The sequence below is a fragment of the Pungitius pungitius genome, chromosome 17, assembly GCF_949316345.1.
Source record: "Pungitius pungitius chromosome 17, fPunPun2.1, whole genome shotgun sequence".
Taxonomy (NCBI): domain Eukaryota; kingdom Metazoa; phylum Chordata; class Actinopteri; order Perciformes; family Gasterosteidae; genus Pungitius; species Pungitius pungitius.
The window spans coordinates 10,729,069-10,748,883 of record NC_084916.1 but is presented as its reverse complement, the minus strand read 5'-3'; the positions used below and the strand labels follow the sequence as shown (position 1 = coordinate 10,748,883).

Sequence of the window (19,815 nt, the reverse complement as noted above, 5' to 3'; positions counted from 1 at the left end):
TGTCACAGGTTCAGGAAAGTAGAAAAAAAAGACACAGAAATGATGCTTTTTTTAAACTGCATTTACCTCCCTTTGAGAGAGAAAGAGTGAGTTTGTGTCTGTGTGTGTGCCCACAACTGAGAGATGAGAGACAAAGCATCTTAACATTATTGCATGCCGACAAACCTCACGCTCCCTAGTGAGCTGCTTAAAATGCCAGTAATGGAGGAGAGAGAGAGATAAAGGGATAAAGATACATTAAAGGACACATGGAGAAAAGAGGAAGAGACAGAGGAGAGTGAAAACGTCTGTGTGCATGTGCGTGCACAGCGGCATACATCCGCCGCAGCACCACCAGCTCCCTCGAGACTTGCGGTGCTGAAATTACTCACATTCACGTAATCTCTGTCTTTAAGCTCATATTTCCTTTCATAGGGCAGACATTGATACAATGGATTTGTTGTATTCAATAAACAGCAGTTGGGATGCTTGACTTGATATTCCAACGTGCAGTTATTATAATCTGAGATCTGCTATTGATGTGCCAGGAAGGCCAAGCCCACCAGCACCAGGCGATGATCAGTCAGCATGGGAAACCTTTTCTCATGACCTGACGAGGCTTTGCTGGCTCAGGACCAAAAACCATGAAATCATTTCACATGTGTGTGGAAGCACGATGCTGAAGTCTCTTATCAAGTCATTTGTTCTCAGTCCTCTGTCCCAGATTGCTTTCAATCCGTCCCACCTTTCCCCCTCTCATCCACAACAAAAACATGCAATAGACAGAGGCAACCAAACAAACACTTTAGTGAGAGGCCTGCCGAAACACCAAATCCAACTGACAGCCACAAAAGCGTTTTAAAACTCGGGGGCACAAATAGTGGTGATTTTTTGCATTGGTCTGTGTTTGGTAATGCGCATTTGTGCAATTTGAACAATTTTGTTAAAAAAGGGATGAATGCCTGCTTTTGCCATTGTGTGGGATTTGAGTTAAATTACTGTGTGTGTTTGTCTGTATGTGTGTGTGTGTCTATGAATAAGCCTTAAGGCCTGGCTTTATTCAAGTCAAGTTGTCAAGAAGAAGCTGTGGCTTTAAGGAAGCTCGCTGCATCCAAATATAGAGCCCCGTCCTCCCTGTCTCCTCTCCTGCCTCCTAACACCCCACTGTCACCTCCTATTCAGGCTATTAAGGAGTCACTCTCGACACACGGGTTAATATATGTGCTTAAATTCAAACCGGGGAAATAAAAGGCTCTCTGCATACAGGCGCATTAACAACCTGAATAGTCACACAATGCTGATGAGGAGAAAACGTTTTGCTAAGGGGATTTCAATGGAGCACCAAGACTGTTTTGTGTGGGCCGGAGCAATCCTATGTCCATCAGCCAATGAGTGTGTGTGGGGTGTGTATGTGAGGAGGGTTAATGGCTTCAATGAGAAAGAATGGGAGTGACTTTTTTTGTGGAAGACTTGATAAACTCAATAGAGCTTTGGAAGGCCCACTCAATGATGAGTCAATGAGGTGGACTTGAATAGTGGGGGTGATGGAGTGAAACACACAAAATGCTCTTTCTCTCTCTCTCTCTCAGTCACACACACACACACACACACACACACACTCTACGGTCTGTTGAGACAGCCTCTCGCCGAGGTTTAATGTCACAGAGGGATGTCAGAGATGAGAGGATGCAAAAAGAACAGAGATGCAGAAGGATGTAAATAGGTGGTTGTGTTTGGACAGCCAGTCCAAGTACAGCAGCACACGCCCAGACATGCCTCCTTCCTTTTATTCCCTTTACTGTCTTCGTTGCCCACTAACCCCTGCTTCGGCTGCTGTCTAAAATGGATGTGTGTGTATCTTTGTGTGTGTGTGTGTGTGTGTGTGTGTGTGTGTGTGTGCAGACTACACGGAGCCCCACACAGTTTACACCCCAGCAGAGACCATTAGTGATTCTCGACCAGGCACACGGGGAAGGGAGAGAGAGACACAGGAAAAGAGGCAAAAAGTGTAGCAGAGAAGGAGGGGCAGACCGAATCAAGAAAAAAGGAGTCAGTGACAGACTGGCAGACTGATATACAGACACACACAGATGGGAAGATAAATGAACGTATCTTCTGGCAGCGCTACACTATACTGAGAGAAAAGGGAAGCGAACATCAGGGCGAACGACAGAACTCTTCCTCCCTGTGACTTTCTCTCCTCTAAAGGATCGCCCAAAGACGGCCTCAGCTCTGGTGAAATCTGATGTAACTCGCCAGAAACAGAGTCTCAGTACTGCATATCAAACCTGGTCATACCCCAGTCATCAAACTGAGGGGGGAAGATATGTGAAAGCCGTCCAAAATGGGTCGAACTGCAAGGTGGAAAAGAAGTCCTTGATTAAGGGTATATTAACAACCCTAATTAAAATTTTACAGAGGAAAAGGAAAGAGAAAAGAAGAGAAGGAAAGGATGAGAACAAAGGGGAAAAGGATGAGAGGAGAGGAGGACTTAAAAAAGAGACACCTACAAAAAAATGAAGGTCAAATGACACAAGGCAAAAGGTAGGAGGACTGATGAAGAGAAAGGTGAAGGTGGATGAAAGAGTCATGAAGGAGGACAGGGGAAAGCAAGAGACTGTGTTTTAATGGATCACAACAGGCGCTCTACAATGCTACACTGCACTCTGCCTCCTAGTCACTAACGACACGTGTGTGTGTGTGTGTGTGCGTGTGTGCACGAGCACAATGGCTGCATGTGAACAACAACTGTGGAGGAAGTGAGGTTACATGTGTGGCTGGCCTTTGTGTGTGTGTGTGTGTGTGTGTATGTAAGTGAGGAAAAAGGGAGAGCTGCAGAAAGAGAGCAAGTGAAAGCGAGTACAGTTGAAACGGTGCAATCAGCGGAGTAAAAAAGCGAGCGAGAGACTCCCTGTGTGTGCAGCAGGTCCCCAGCCATCTGGACACTCTCGCCCCCCCCCCCCCCCCCAGCTCCCCCCTCCTCGGCCCTCCGATTCCCCCCCCCGCTCTCCTCCCTCCTCCTTTTCCTCGCCTCTCCTCTGCCGACTGGTGCGCTATTCATGGCGGACCCATTTCACCTTTCAGTGTGTTACGCTCGCTCGCCACAATACATGCTAATGAGGTAGAACAAATTACTTTTTTGCTATGGGTGCATGCGGGTGTGCGGGCCTGTGTTTGTGTGTGTGTGTGTGTGAGTGTGTGTGTGTGTGTGTGTCTGTGGGTAGATGGTTTGCTGAATTCTTCCAATCTCCGCCGTTCGCCTGACTGCCGTTAATGGTTATGCAGAAACCATTTTTGCTTCCTCACCTGGAGGCACAAATAGCTGCAGATTGCTGAACCAGGATCGGACGTCTTCCAGCACAGATGTTTGAATTCTACAGCGCTAAAAACACTAATCTCTCCTATGTATCAAAGAACCCTTTTTACATGCCGTCTAGGAAACTGCAATTTGAATGCACTTCCTTCCCCCCCGCTGGGCCTCAGGGATCTATAGGAAATATAACACATGATCACAATGGTGAAATACCCCATTTAATTTCGGCTTGGGCAGCAGCAGCATCAACCTCAAACACAGCCTCCTTGCATTTCCCCAGCACTGGGCTACCCGGTTCTGATCTGGTCTGCCCGGGGGTGATAAGGTGGAGAGGTGGCAATCAGTGGCACAGAGGACATCTTTCTGTAACACAATTGACAACACATGGATGGCGAGCTTGATTTGTACGAGACGGCACGACTGACCAGAGGAGTGACAAAGGGGAGAGAGAGTAAAAAAAAAAAGGCAAAGTGTGTCAATGATGTTAAAAAGTCCAAATCCAATGCCCCTCCCAGACTCCCTTGAGTTGCCGTGGCTATTGTCTTCTCTCTGCATCACTGGGTGGCGCTAACGATACATCTGAACACCTGCCAACTCTCTCCCCTTCCCCTCTTCCTCTCCCTTTCTCTTCCTCTCTCTTTCCATAGTGAATCACTGTGACGGCCTGGCGTGGGGGGGCATAATTAACTGAGTGCACTAGGTGGTGTATAGCAACACGCCACGGAGAGCAAGTAGTCTACGGGGAGACACCCATAAGGCGCAGAGAGGACGGAGCTCACAGATAAAACTGCCTCAGGGTACCACGGCCGTGGCTATGAGTGGCTCATGAATTCTATGTGGGGGTCCAGGCGTTTGAACGCACATATGCACGCACTAAATCGGGTGTGTTCATCAAAAGCATCGGATAATCAGCGGCCTTTTAGAGCCCACTCATTCGTAGATCGTTGTTTTTCTTGGGCATTGCCGCTATGCTGCTGATGACTTCAGTATCGTGCGATGAGGCACCAAATGATCCCAAAAACATTGTGCTGTTCATATCTGTTAGTGGTAAAGGAAGAGGATCATCGTGAAAAGTTGTTTAAACAGCATTATGGATGACTCCCTGAGCACAAGAATTGATTTGACAAAAAAAAGTAGCTGACTGTAGCTTTACATTGTGAATATAAAAAAAAATTAAATGTATAAATATAATAAAATGTATTCTTTTGAATCCCAGCAGAAAGACGTTGATTTTTGGGCTGGATCTTCTACATGTTAAATATAGACGTGCCCTGTTTAGCTGTGGAACAAATTGGGTTATTATGGGTTATGGGTTATTTTAACAGCAAAAGCCTCCAAATAATCCGATACTAACCATCAGAGACACACTTCGCCAAAAGAGAGGAGAACAACTGACATGGAAACTGTTTTGACAGTAAATAACCCTTAAAAAACCAGTTTCACAGCATTCATGACGGATTAATGGAAATAGTGCTACAGTCTCTTCAACTACAGCAACAGGAACCAGGTCATTCCTGGCTCCCCTCCCGGCCCCCGGGGCCACGGCCCGGCCCCGACTCGCCACACAATGGGCCGGCAGAATAAGAGGAACCGCCGGCCATCCAGAGATAGCCTCGGTGGTCAGGAACCAGAAAGGGAACCAGAAGGGGAACCTGGAAGGAGGGGCGGGGGGGGGGGGGGGGGTGGAGAGGATGGAAGCCCAAAGGAACGGAGCCCAGACAGCGAAGGAGAAGTCAGGATGTGTGTGAGGGCGACAGCCTTTGTGTGTGTGTGACAGCCAGTACTGCAGTGTTCAGATGAATGTCTCGTTCCCATGCATGAACACACTTGCACGCACATGAGCCAGGATGTTTTTTTTTGCTTGTTTTCAGGTAATAAAAGTTGGAAGAGTAGTCGTGGAACTGAAGGCGGAGGAGGAGGGTGGTGTCGGGAGCGGTGGCCTCGGGCCTGACCCCGCTGTCCTGCCTGCTTCCCTCGGTAAGCAGCAGTCTGTCCTATCTGGCTTCTTCAGACAAGAGCCGGCGTGGACTCTGAACTTCCTGACGCGATTAGTCATCGGGACAAACGTTAAAAAGAGGAAGACTCGATTTAACTGAGGACAAGAAGGAAGTGGGAATTTGGTCACAATCCTGCCGATCAGAGCTGCCCCCCCCCTGCTCGACACTGGGGGTCTTTGGGGTGAAACATGCTCGTAAAGACACACCCAGTCGGTCCCCACTGTTTCCATGACAACAAGAGGAGCACATATGCTACGCCAACTGTCAAAAGACTTTGTAACTGTGTATTTTAAAGTGCTACTTAAAGCGTTACTTAATAACATGCACGCATATGTGCACATATATGCACACGCGATTATATGCAAGACAGGTGAGTGCAAATATGATATTTTTTCAAGCAATTTCTGCAGTTGTTACTACTGTCATGGCTAGAATGGGAATGAAAGAGAAAGCCACAGGGTGAACTTATTTCTGCACTGAACAAAGATTTTCTTGTAGTGTGGTTTTGCTTTCAGTAACAAATGAAGTGACCAATAACTCTTATCAACGTACATCTGTACTCTGCAGTGAGCATCTCTTTTCTTGTGCTCTTCTCCCGTCTGAAACCCTGAAACCAGACTGGTATAAAAAAAAAAACACTCCTTGCTTCTTCCTCTGGAACAAGTGCACCATGATTGCTGCTCTGAGATTCTAGAGAGGGAAACTGTATGACCTTTCTTAACTCAGCAGGATCACGATTGATGGTTTTCTGAAGATGAAGAGATGTGGGAGTGTGTGTGTGTGACTGTTTGCGTGATTGTGGTTCTTCATCATTCTGTGTTTTAAAATGTGTACGTTTTCAGAGGCATTACTTCATCTATTTTATTAGGATGTGGATATTTCTATTGCTCACAATGATGCATTATTCCTAGACATTTAAATTCACATTCACATTAAATTCAATTCAATTTCGATTCAATTTGCAGCAAGTGAATGAAAACCCTGCCGTGTTGGAAATGAGAAGAAGCAATATATTTAATACGACTCCCCTCGCAGTGTTCATGAAAATCTGCTTTGTCTTTCTTCACTGTGTGCCTCCATCCATCTCACAAAATGAGGAGGACTCACATAATGTGGAAAGATGCTCTTTTAGCTGCAGGCTCTGTCACATTTTACAAACCCTCTTCCACATACCATACATTTCCCCCCTACCACTTAATCCAGCTGTACTATACTTTTCTATCCCAGCAGAGCAGCTATATACAGTGTGCACTGTGGCCTGCAAGGAGCTGTGGTTAAGACGATGGCTGTGTGAACTCCTTCACATGGACTTGTTAAATATAGGCTGAGGTAGATTTGTATGTTTTTTTTCCTCAAAAAAGCCAGCGCCGAGGCAGTTTAGCATTAGTGGCTGTCTAAAACGGAGACACAGAATCTCAAAAAGACATTAGAGGTCGAGGAGCTGAAGCTTGTGTCCGGGCTCAGCGATTTGGGAACCTGTGAACGTTGTACGGGGTTCATTTCTCTCTCCCTCTCCATCGCTCCCTCCGCTTGACTCTGTGGCTCCTGGCATCAGTCTGCAGCCGTTTAGAGTCACTCACAAATGTGCCCCACTTGATTTTCTTCGTTTCCCACTTTCCTTATTTCCAGGGTCATGTTCTCCAACTGGCAACGGCAAGTAGGCTTAAATCAGAGCCACAAACACATAGACCTCACGCACCCCTGCTTAATGCGCTGTTTTTTATTCCAGATCACGAGAGACCCATTTTGCACAGTTCCCACACTGATCTGGTACCTAAAATCTGAAATTAATCTAACACTAAATAAATTCTTCATTGTTCAATTATTATTCATTACTCAAACCAACAGCGTACGTTTTGTGTAATCCCCTTTAAACGGTCATGTAAACAAACACGGGGTCAGGATAAACACACATGTGCTTGAACCTGTGTGCCTGTGTGTGTGTGTGTGTGTGTGTGTGCTGTCCTCACTTGATCAGCTGGTGACTCGGTCTTGTTATCGTCCTATCAGGCAAAAGCCAGTGGCGTTGCACGACTAATGCATCAGCGCCTCCGGCAGGTAGGGTCATCTGCAGCGTTGCAGCCTCGGGGCATGGTAGCAAAACCAAAGACTTGTTATACCTAAATACTGAGCCTGCCTGTGTGACACAACTTAAGATGTCTCCAAAGATGCTGCTTTTCTTTTGGCGTTACCATAACAACAGTCATTTAATAGAACCCGATTGGCAGTAACAATGCGTGCCGTTGTTAAGCCTAAGTGGCAAACGTCGGATATGGGTATGTGGTGCATGTTTGTGCATCAAAAATGAGCATTTTGTGTATGCTTGTGTAGACACGTCTGTCAACATGACGATGTTTGTCCCCCCCCTGTGTGTCTTTGTGTAGGTGTATGTGTGAGTGTGTGTGTGTGTGTTTGTGTGTCTGCACACTGTACAACAGTATGTGTGGTTTAATTCGGAAACATAAACGTACAACTGTGAAACAATAGGCACAGCTGTGGATTATTATGTGAATAATTTAATAAGGCCAAAGAACCACCGAGATCTTATTCTTGCTGTGCAGCAGAATGTTTGTGTCGCTTCATTTCTCCCTGTTAAATTATCGGATGTGTCTCTCACTTGATTCTCTCAACTCCTGGTCAGTAGTAGAGGTGCAGACAGAGACCCAGAGGTCCCACTCAAAGGCTCCAGTGGGAGGGGCTTTCCTCTCACTAAAGCATCCCCAAAATAACAACTAAGCAATCATTTGCCCTTTCACTGGGGGAGCATAAAAACCAGAACCCCACATTATTTGCAGTCATGGAAAAAGTGAAGAGAGAATAGAAAAAAACAAAAACACTTTATTCCCCCCCTTTCACTGAAAGTTATTACATTTTCTGAATGGTATGACTTTCTAATAGTTAACATATGTGAGTGTGTGTGCGCAGAGAGAGCGCAGTAGTTGAGGCTAAGTTAATAGCACAGGCAGAGGGGGAACTGGGAACCCTTGGCTTATAAAGGATACTTGTTTCTCTGCTTCACCGAAAACCAGATGTTGATAAAAAAGACATAGGGGGAGGAGAAAAGACAGATGGGCTAGAAATTACCATCACATGGGCCAAACATCTTGAAACATCTGCAAAAAAATGTCAGACCTTACAAGGGGAGATGGATTTATGCTCTCTCCTGGATTTTTATTGCTCCGTGAGATCCCTTCTCCCTCCGCTGCTCTGTGCGTTCTCTCGGTGATACCAGGACTCAAGAGTTTGTCCGCAATCTGGAGCTGGTTATATCCTGTAAAAAAAAATGCTTAGATTCCACAAACGGCTCTATTGCGCCGAGAGGACAAACATGTCCGTACGACGCAGGAGCCGTAAAACTTCAGAGAGAGCCGCAGCATCAGCCCAAATCCGTCCACCGTCACTCGCTATGAAACACTATAAATGTCCAGGTACATTTCCATCCAAACGCCAGCATGTGTGTGGAGACATGCTACTCATGTGGGGGCCAGAAATATAATTCATATCATATTTCTAAAGGGTGCAGTTTGGTTTCCATGGAGACACATCATCTATGCTACTATGAAACGCGCAGCTGAGGATGACATGTCCATATGGTGAGAGTACGACAGAGGGGAGGAACAGATGCTTTGATGAAAGGGCTGTCAATCGCAAATCCATAAGAGCAGCTGGGGTCATGAATGTATATCGGATGACACTACAGAAACAGATACAGACGTATAAATGTCAGATAGATGTATTAATTGATCAAGCTCACAGCTCCCCATTTCTTTACTCAACCACCATCTTCTGAACATAATCTTCATTTTTTTGGAGGTAGAAATGCCATCAAATAGTATTATTGAGGTAAAAAAGGACTGTAATTTTTTCCCTGGCCACGATTTTATCGACTGTGAGCAAACAAACACTTTGCGGGGTGGCGAGAAAATTCATGCTTTTGATGGTTGGCTGTGTATGGGGGGGGGGGGGGGGGGGCTGTGAGGGTGAAATACCGGGGACATGATGCACTAAAGGTTAAACAAAAAGGGGTCTCTTACTTGGCCCCATTTAGGAAGAATGGACCATCTTCTTTCATTTCTTTATGTAACCCCCACCGTCTCCTGTGCCTGTCTCTCTTTAAGCCAATTTCTAAAATGGCCCTTCCTTGAAATAAATGACACTCAGCGTTTATCATTTAAGGCACCTGCTGTCGGTTTGACAACAAGACAATCAAATGGAGCGAGTGGCCTTTGTCCCATTGTCCCATCTCCCTGTTTGTCTGTGACACCAACCGACAACAGCTGGAAGCCCTCTCTTCTCCTGCAATACCCATCATGCAAGTCAAATTCACCCGCAAGAAGAAAAGAGGCTCATTATTTGGATGCAGTGGTGTGATTTTAACCAGCGAGTAGAGGAAGTGGTCATTTAGTTAGTTCCAGTGTCTGTCTGCTGAGCGGCTTGAAGCAACTGGAGGATCAAAACAACATGGTTCTCTTTTACTATGTCTTTTAAAGGAACACATTTAGAGACACAGATGTGTATTGGCTGTTTGCTCCTATTTGCCCATGCACTGCATGCGGGTTTACACAATAACCTGACACATGTGCCCATCTCCTGACACAAATATGCACACATGGTTGAAAGCATAAACATCCCCACACACACACACACACACAATTCCCCCCTCAGACTTCTCTTCTACTCTCTCGGTAATTGACTGAACACGTCAATACTCACAGGTAAAAAACAGAGGGTCCCATGTCTGCATCTATTGATCTCCGCTTCTCTCTCTCTCTCTCTCTCTCTCTCTCGGTCTGCTTAATTACACTTCTCCTTTACCAGGCCAGTCGGGCCTCCACTCGGGGGGCTGCCCTTTTCTTAAAGTGCATTGTCCAAATCCATACATCAAAATTAATGAGAGGGGGGCCGCGCTGTAGATCAAATATGAGGGGCATCCAAGCCGATAAGCTCGGATGCTGATCGTAAATTATGTCCTTTAAAACAGTAACAGAAGGGTAGAAAGAGAATTATTTGCACATGCTCCTGGAGGTCAACGTTAACAATGTAGGATTTTTATGGAGGAAGCAACCTTGGTTTAGGTGATTAAAAGCGCTAAAGCGTGAGGGGGGGTTTCTCCCCACCCTCACTCTCCCTCTTTCTTGTCCTTTCCTCTTTCCTTGTCTCTTTCTTTGTCAAATTTGTCAGATCTTCTACCTCTTGTTTTTTTGTTCATTTTAAAAGCCGTCTGTCTGTGTCCACCCCCCCCCCCCCCCCCGCCCCACTAGTTCTCTCCCTGAACACGCACATACATTTGCACACACGAGGACAGGAGCGACTTTTATGGTCCGGCTTTATGGACTGACAGCAAAGCGGGCCGGTCTGGTCTTCAACAATTGTCCTCTAGTGAACTAGGAGGAAGAAAAAAAAAGAAAGGGCTCCTAATCGCACAGTTTCACAGCTCATACTCGCCATCAATCAAACCTGTCTGTGTGGCCTCTGCATTTGTGTGTGTGTGTGTGTGTGTGTGCGCGCACGCGCTGCCCGCCAGACAACATCCCAAACCTCTCCTGAATCACAAAACAAAAGCAATTAGAGATGCCGGCGCGGTAATCTCTTTTTCACATGTGCCCGCACACGTACACACTTTTGCATTTCATACAACAGTCGCAGAAAAACATTAAAAAAAAAAAATAAACACACATACACACAACTACTCACACACAAACACTTCCTCCTCTGAATTCCCTTTCACTGTCTGCATTTTAAATGCAAATTGTGTGTCAGGTGAATATCGGAGAGGTGAGCGATAATGGGTAACATCAGCCGCATTATCGCCGCTCCGCATCACTGAGAAGTGCCCATTCAATATCGTTAACGTTACCAGAGTGGAGGGAGAAACCCACTTTTGTGTGTGTGTGAGTGTGTGAGTCTCTTTGTATTTATTAGACACACACCTGCATGTGCGCTTAAAGCTCACACACACACACACACACACACACACAGTCACAGAATCACAACCAGTGGCTTATCTTTTGGAATAAGAAAAGGGGGGCTTGTCAGGATGGCACATTGTATGTATGCATGTGAGGTGTGTGCGTGCGTGTGCGTGCGTGTGTGCGAGGGGAAGGCAATGTGCATTAGAGCGATTACGATATCAGCCGACTCCAGATGGAGGCAGGAAAATAAACAGTGGGAGAGAGAGAGAGAGAGAGAGAGAGAGCGAGAGAGAGCATGAGGAGAAAGGAACCATGAGAAGGAGCCTACGAGAGATTCTCTGTGTGTCTGCTTGTGTGTGGCAGTCTGCCCGTGTGCGATACAGTTTGAGAAAGTGAAGTTAATTAGCAGCTGAATCCTGGTATAAAACACAGAGAGGAATAACAGAGCAGTATGTGCGTGTTTGTGTTGTCCTGCACGTGTCTATCAGTGGGTTTTAGTCCAAGAGCTCTGAACTATCACGTAGATCCAGCCTGCCCATGTGTTAAAAATGCTCTCCTGTATGTTACTGTTGTCATGAAAGGTAAGAAGAAGTTGGATTGGTCCTCATTCAGGACCTGATTACGAAGATGATTTTGCGTTGGTTCCGTTTATGGCGGGAAGTATAAAAGCTTTAACTGCGTCCATTAAACTTGGTGAACCGTCAGACTGCGCCCTATCGCCGTCTTCTTCGCTTCCAAGTCTTGTGTTATATGGGGTAAAAACACAAACAAGGCCAATAAAATCAGTTTGTAGTGCTCACTGTTGACTTTGACATTAAATAAGCTCCTGTAAAGGCCAACTCACAGCTACAATAAAACAAAGACCTCTTGCCTTTGTGAGTGCCTGAAAGCGAGCACACACACACACACACACACACAAAAACACCTGCACACAAATCCATACACAGACCCACACACGTATGCGAGTCATTTTATACCGCGGCTGCTCTTTCATGGGTGATGAAATTCAATAAGTAGTGAAGAGAACTGCCCTCTCGCTGATAACCATCAATGGGCTTATTGATCTACACGGGGCGTGTGTGGAGGTGCATGCAGACACACACACACACACACACGCCAACTCCCTCCATAATTCACACTGAGACTGGTAAGAGATGGCTCTGAATAATCAGAGTAGATTTATACGTCTTGAAGGAGTGCATGGAACAGTGGTTTTAGTATCAGATTCTACTACTGACATTGGTCCCCTGACTGCATGGTTGCTTCATATGTGATTGACAGAAGAAAGTAAAGATTGAGTGTGGTGGGTCTTTCTTGTTTTGACTGATGGGGAAAACCCACCGTCCAGGTTGAATTCCAGGTTATTACAGTTAAATTAGATTCCTATCAGTCAACCGAAGCACCGGGATAGATCACCTATTCCAAGTACGCAACAAAGAAACAACAACAGGACCTGCGCATTTATGCCATATGCAGCCGGCCCATGAACGGCGCGGCTTGTACGGCTATGGGCAAAACCAACTTGCTTTACGAGAGATGCGTTTTCGGTGATGACTTTGCAGCTCAAAGACATTGAGCCACACGATACATTTGTCTTGGGCTTCATCAAATAACAAGCCTTTGCCTGTCGGTGGTTGAGTCTTTGCATCAGCATGTAGATTTGACAAAGTAAAGCCCTTCTGCTGATACAGAAAAACCACCAAGGGGCTTCATGATGTAGCCGACATATTAACTATGTTGAGTCATCATCACTTATTCACCACAAAGCAATACCTGGAACGCATCCAACCGCCTGTGTGTCATACTTAAAAGAAGTGTTTTGTTATCACATCACGGCGCCGTGAGCCTCGATGTGAATCTGTGCCAACGGAGAAGTCAGGCGTTCCCCTCTAAAACAACTGTGATATATTGTTTGAGGCTGCAATCTAAAAGCTGGATTTGAATGCATCACACACCACACAAGATATTAGCTCTTAGCGTCAAAAAGCACTGAAGGACAAAAAAGTATCCTTTTTCAACTTACCAACCAGGGGTGTATACGCGTCTCCACTATGTGAACGTGTGTATGAAGGCGATAATAAAATGGTTGCCATCTTTTTTGGAAGGCCACGTCTGTATCTGTGAGTGCGGTCTGATGCGTTTGACCCCCACAGCCGGGAGAGCTGGGAGGAGAAGGCGGGGGGGGAGGAGGGGGGGGGGGGGGACAGGTGTGAGGCAGGCTGGTGGCTGGACAGATGGCCCCTGGAAGTGCTGGCTGATGCTGCACAGCCTGGACCAGTGAGAGTTAGCAGCTAACGTTAATACAAGTCTGTTTATACAGCCAGTACACAACACACACACATACACACACACACACACACACACACACACATCTGCAACCAAATGCAGACAAACACAGTGATAACCTGCAAACAGCACTTATCATGTACTCCCCCCTCATCACCAGCTCTGTTTACCTTTCATTCTCTCTCTCTCTAAATCTCTCTCGTCAGGTCACCACTTTAATAGAAGTCCCAGTGGTCACAGAATAGTAAACAAACAACAAAGGATGACACAACCAAATGAATGCCAGGTTAAGCCATTCAATCAGAATGACCACTGCAGGACACTGCAGGAAATAATGATGATAACTAAAACTGGTAATAAAAAATATTGAATCTCCAATCTTTGGATCACTTGAATACATCATCAGCATCTTCATCCGTGGAAGATAATCCTAGTGTGTTGGATTCAGAGACGTCAAATGACTACCTCAATGCAACGTCTTATAAACACTTCTTTTTTTAAGTGCTATGTTTATAGAGGCAGACCACGGCTGCAGTGGGTCACGCTTTGAGGAAGAGTTTAACAATCAGTCTCTCGGACGCCTGCAAAGCTTTGCATGGGACTGTAAAAGATGGCCAAAGCCCGGTGAGGTTCCAGGAGATATTTGCCTCCCTCCCTAATCCGAGCCGTGAGAACAGGGGGGAGGGGGAGGGGGGCATCGACAGCAGGTCGAGTCCCAGCCGTCGACTTGCTCGACCCGCACGTCTGCTCTCGTGGGGACACATTCCCACTGGAGTAACAAAAAAATACAACACAAAAACCCCCACGCCTCCATTAAAAACGGAGCCTTTATTTGTCTTTGCGCTTTCTGGTCATGGGGGCAATGTGGCGGCGGGTGGAGATGGAAACTTCAGAAGATGCGTTTGACAGTTGTGACGGAGCTGCGGAGGATGTCTGCAAGATGCAAACTGTGAAATGCAAAGTGTCTTCGTGAGAGCAGAGGGAGAGGAGCCTCCTCACCGAACACCGGATCGGCATCCAAGTTGCCTCTCCGCAATCTTCCAACCGAGTCACGCCATTCGTTTAATAATGTTTCGTCTTATTTTGAAAATAGTGAACCCTTGTAAGCCTATATTTTTAGGAATATGTATATTTATGCATTTGAAACCGCGCCACATTGTTGTCCACCCCACGGTTATCGTGGAGTGGTGATGCTCGACCTCGCTTTTGGGAACGAATACGTCTCAGTGAACGTGCTTTCTGTGAATCATCAACTTCTAACCATCGAAACGGAGTCACCCAACGCGAGGGGAGAATTGGAGTGTCTTGTTCGGTAGAAGCTAAATGGATATCTGATTTTAAAGGAGACATGCAGGCCAGTATTTAAACAAACGGAACCAGTAATTCAGAGAAAGCAAAGCTGGTGGTTATTCTAAAAAAAACCACGGCAATTAACTTGATTCATAAAGTATATATTTCAATGAGCGGTCATACTTTAATTTTAGAATAATCTTCAACTTCAATTCATACAAAAAGAAACCATTTTCACAGCTTTGTTCGCTCCTGCAACACATGTGTCCGAGCAGTTCATCTCAGACAACTGAAATAAAAAATAAAAAAAAAGAAATACAAAAGCCTCATCATTTCGTTTTAGACCATGTTTCGTTTTTTTTTTCAAACCAATCCCCTCAGGTGAATCTCTCTGGAGCACAACAACTTGTGCCTTGTCGTAATGAAAACATGAAACAAATCGCAAATAACACAAGTTGAATTCATGTTCCCGATGCTCTTGGTTTGGTGAACGCACGTCTGCGCGAGGGCTCAAAATGCCCAGCCAAAGGCGCACTGTCAAAACAAGCCAACCAGCAAAAGCAAGAGAGAAGTCACTTACACTGAAAAGAGGCAGAAATTCCCACCATGCGGTACGTTGATGTGAGAGGGCTAAATAATTTCCAGGTCCCTTTTGACTCCGCGCGAGGTGCCCTCGGTGATCCGCTCGTATCGCACAGGAGAAAACCACAGAGTCCAGCCAGGCTCGCGGGGGCTCCAGCGGTACACGTCCAGCAGCTGGCTTCAAACTCCGAGTAGAGAAGAAGGAGCTGAGCTCGCCGCTTTTACAGTGAGCGATCGGTCGCTTTGGGATATTCGGGATGGAAGAAGCCGGCAGCAGACGCGGAGAAGGAGGAGAGGTGCCACGGGGGATGGAGAGGCGGGATGCAGCAGTGCGCGAGGCACCCTGTCTGGTTTTCCTATCCGCCTTTCTCACTTCCCTCCAAAAAAAAAAGAGAAAATCCTTAAAGTCGGTCTTAATGTTGGAAATCGTTTGTTTTGTTTTGTTTTTCTTTCTTCTTTTCTTTACCAGGGAGAAAAACCAAAGCACACACCCTCGGTCAAAGGGATTGTCGCTTGTCTTGTGCTTCTCCGGTGGGGAAGAGGAGTAGCGGCGCTCTGCCTCCAGTCGGCGGTGCGCAGCAGAGCCAGGTGGCGGTGGGCGGTCCGACGCGCCGCTGAGGACAGGGAGGCGGCGACTGGGCGCCGGCATCTGCGTCCTACAACAGGGCTCAGGTCACGTCGAAGTGTTTTCCATATAGCGGACCGGCTTCTGCAAGTCCGCGGCTTCCAAGGACGCAGGAAGTTTGTCAGGATGTAGGTTCGGTGTGTGTGTTTTTTTTCTCCATTTGTGGATGTACGAGCAATGATCATATCCAAACGGGCTGTGATGAAATCTTAACTTTTGCAATGCCATTCCAATATAAGAGTTGAACATTTCTATTTTTCTTTCTCATCAATGCAACACAAGTTGAAAATCGAAGGAGAAAAAAAGGTGTCTTTACTTGACTGACAAACTAAATTCAATCCATTAGACAGAGAATGTGACATCACTTAAGCATCACTGCCTTTTTGGGGGAATGGGAAAAAAAGCACTAACGTTATTTCAGCGCCCAACTGTCATCTGCAAATGAACACAACAGGACTTCCCGGCACAGAAATGTAATATCTGTCCCCAATCAATTACCTTGAAAATACTTTTGGAGGGTCCAATGGCTCTGAGACACAAATACAGCTCTTTTAATGCAAACATTGTTTTAAGTCAGACGTGGAAACAAAGGAAACCAGAGCTTTAAATCACAAGTTGCTTTAGGTGGGGAGATGCCTGCACGGATGCCTACACATTCAACTAATGAACCACGTTATTTATTTAGTTTTGCTTGGGACCCACCAGAGTACCCTCAGGGGCCCGTAGCAATTCTTGGACCCCTCCTTTAGAACTACTTGTAAATCCAGTAGTGGAGTGTGATGGACGAGAACCAACCATTTTAGTGCTAGAGCAGGTTGTTTGTTGTGTGTGTGTGTGTGTGTGTGTGTGTGTGCAAGGGAAAACCAGGACTGTGTGATGTATGACTTCACTCACACACACACACATTGAATCTCTATCTTTGCCTCATCTGAAAAAAAAGCCCAGGCAGACTGGCCCACAGTAACCTAAGGCAATCACTTTCCTTAGACCATCTGGAAGTCATCTCGCCCGCAGAGCATGTGAAGGCACAGGGCAGAAGCTACGTTTACAACTCGGTGATAACAACCGGTCCACTTGAAACGCATGGTTGAACAAGTCGTGCACGGGAGCCCATTCACAACGTCTCCGTAAAGGAAAGGCTCTAGAGTGCTCTGTTTCGTAACGCTCAGATACAACAAATAAACATGAAGTTACTTGGGAGACGGTCTGAACAAATATACATTTTCCTCTGTTGTTAGTCTACTACATAGTTACATGCTACAAAGGATCCACTTGAAATACGATTCATTCGCTGTGTCTTTACTTATAAAATATTTTTACTGTCAGTGTATAGAGCGCCGTGATCACAGAAGTAACGTTTAGCACTTTTTGTAGAACATTCATTGGATTATTAGCACACCATCGACACAGAGCTGACGTTCCCTCAACGCAATCTCCGTCGGGAAAAGATGATGCCATTAATGGCAATTGTTTGCAAAAGTTCCATTGTGCAAATCTCTTTTTTTCACTTTCTCTCTCTCTCTCTCTCTCTCTCTCTCTCTCTCCCCCCTCTTCCTCTCATCTCTCCCTTGTCTCACTGCTTCTGTGATGAGTCTCATTGTGTTCTCAGAGGGAATATAGATAGATACTTTCTCCAGCAATTTCAAAAGCACAGAGCAAGGACTATGTGCTCTGTTTCCATTTTAAAGCCTGGGTCCTTTTGTCAATTCCTGACAATGGCAGCGGGCTGTGCAGGATGTGTGAATAGATACAGGGGGAGAAGCTGAGAGATGGAGCGCGAGGCTTGGGAAGATCGAACACTAAGAAAACGAGACCTAGTTCATTATGAAACGAAGGACGAAAGGGAAGGAAGGGAAGAGGTGCGCTGTGAGTGGATCATGAGAAAGGTGTAGAGGTAATGTGCCCACTCAAACCGAGCAACCTAAGGGGGTCAGAAAAAAAAAGAAAAGCCAGCAGGGCTGTGAGGATGCAGTCACTCCTCGCCTATTTGTGTCATCTAGTTTGTTCCCGGTGAGCAAGTTTTCTCATGGCAATCACAGAGAAACATCTTGACGGCCGGAGGCACAAGGATAGGCGTTGAGGAAACCTGCAAGGGAAAAGAGAATAGGGCAGTGATCTGTGTGTGTGTGTGTGTGTGTGTGTGTGTTTGCATGTGTCCTGTGATAACGGTGCGTGAGAGCAGGAAACACACAGTGCCTGTTTTTGCTGCAGGGGTTCCTGGAAGTCGGCCCGCCGAGTGTGATCGGCAAGGCGCACAAACACACACGCTCATGTGAGGACGCACACAAACACACACACACACACACAGGATACCTCGCCTCTGAAAGGGAAAAACATGCTGCGTCTGATACATGTGGACACAGACAAGCAGACTTCCTGCATTTTCCCACCTACTGGGCGGCCACCTGTAGCACACACACGTGTGCATGCACCCCTACACGCACACACACACACACACACACACACACACACACACACACACACACACACACACACACAGTGCATTCGTGGAGACAAAGCCAGAAAAGACCAATATAAGTTGGGAGTTGACAGTAAACAAGTGGCATTTAAAACCCTGTTATTATCTGCCATTGGGTCAACAAAGGGTCAACAAAGCCTGAAGCCAGGCGGCCTAACATCATCCACATCACCAGCAGGAGGACAACTGATGTAAAGAAGCTCACTTTGGGCTGGACTTCCATCACAAGAACTAGGTGTAGCATGTTAGGGGGATCTGTTGGCTAAAATAGATGAACTAGAACTACGTTTTCGGTAGTGCTTAAACACCTGAAAATAGCATTATAAATGTAAAATACTACTTTGTTATACAAGTGATAATAATCCGGTGCTTTAATCTAAAATTCTAAAACCCTTAAAGGGACCTGTAAAGAAGCTGGTCCAAGGTAACAGTGTCTTGAAGTGGCCGTCAAACGATTTAATAAGACCTTTATCGATGATAGAATAGAAAAAGTATATCCTCCGGCATATGTATCCAAATAACAATTGATATTTGATTAAATATTAAGGGTTATTGGTTTGGTTTGGAGTTTTTTCTTGTCACATGACGTTCCATCATCAACATGGCATTACAAACAAAACAGAACTAAACCAGAAAATATTGAAATAAGACATGCCACTCAGTATATTCTACTCATGGTATGAAAATAAATGAAGTAAATGTAAGATCTCAAACTAAATCCCTAACTCTCCTTTGATAGAGATGGAAATGCATTGTGGGAGGGAGGACTAGAGAAAGAGCAGCATGATGGGATAGCAGCTGCAGTGCAGCCTCTTATGCAGGTATAGTGTCTGGGGATCTACACACTGGGGTACTATGCAATTCAACCATCTGCCTTGTAGTGGGTGTAAACCGACAACCTTGCTCTCTTCCATGAGAATGTAAATGATCTTTACAACTTGAGAGTGGCTAAAATGTCTTGACGGTTTGCAAACAAGTAACTTTTAAATCCCACCATTGACAATGGCGTCTTGTTGTGTCATGATATATAAAAGAAAAGAATCAGTGTCGAGCAAATGAGCAAATCCGAATATAATATTATATCTCATTTAAACATGAGGCAAGGGATGTTTGATTTTTGAAGTAAAAAATATTGACAAAAATAGGGATGTTCCCCTGTATTGTCTTTGCATACGTCCAACCCCAAAGGGGCAGAAAGACCTACGTCCGACTCTGCTCCTCTCGTATCACACAATGCTTCCAGGGGTTTCCCATGTGCATTTGTTGTGAACACGTGAGAAACGTCCTTCCTGCTTGCTTCTGTCCCTTCCTCCGTCCGCCTGGCTGTGAAAACCTGACGGAAAAGATTGAGC

The 19,815-nt window shown here is 45.8% G+C and overlaps 1 protein-coding gene across 4 annotated transcripts in view; it reads right to left on the bottom strand.

Annotated features, from left to right (window-relative positions):
* The window catches only part of runx1t1 (RUNX1 partner transcriptional co-repressor 1), a 50,118-nt gene extending 34,040 nt beyond the window's left edge, over positions 1-16,078 (bottom strand). For 2 of the 4 annotated variants that reach the window (XM_037474315.2, XM_037474316.2), the window contains exon 1: positions 15,358-16,078. In XM_037474315.2, coding sequence (XP_037330212.2) covers positions 15,358-15,385 — 28 coding nt within the window. In that variant the 5' untranslated portion in view covers positions 15,386-16,078. The remainder of the gene's footprint in view (positions 1-15,357) is intronic. The other 2 variants (XM_037474317.2, XM_037474318.2) reach the window with 1 other exon arrangement.
* Positions 16,079-19,815: the final 3,737 nt, after the last annotated feature.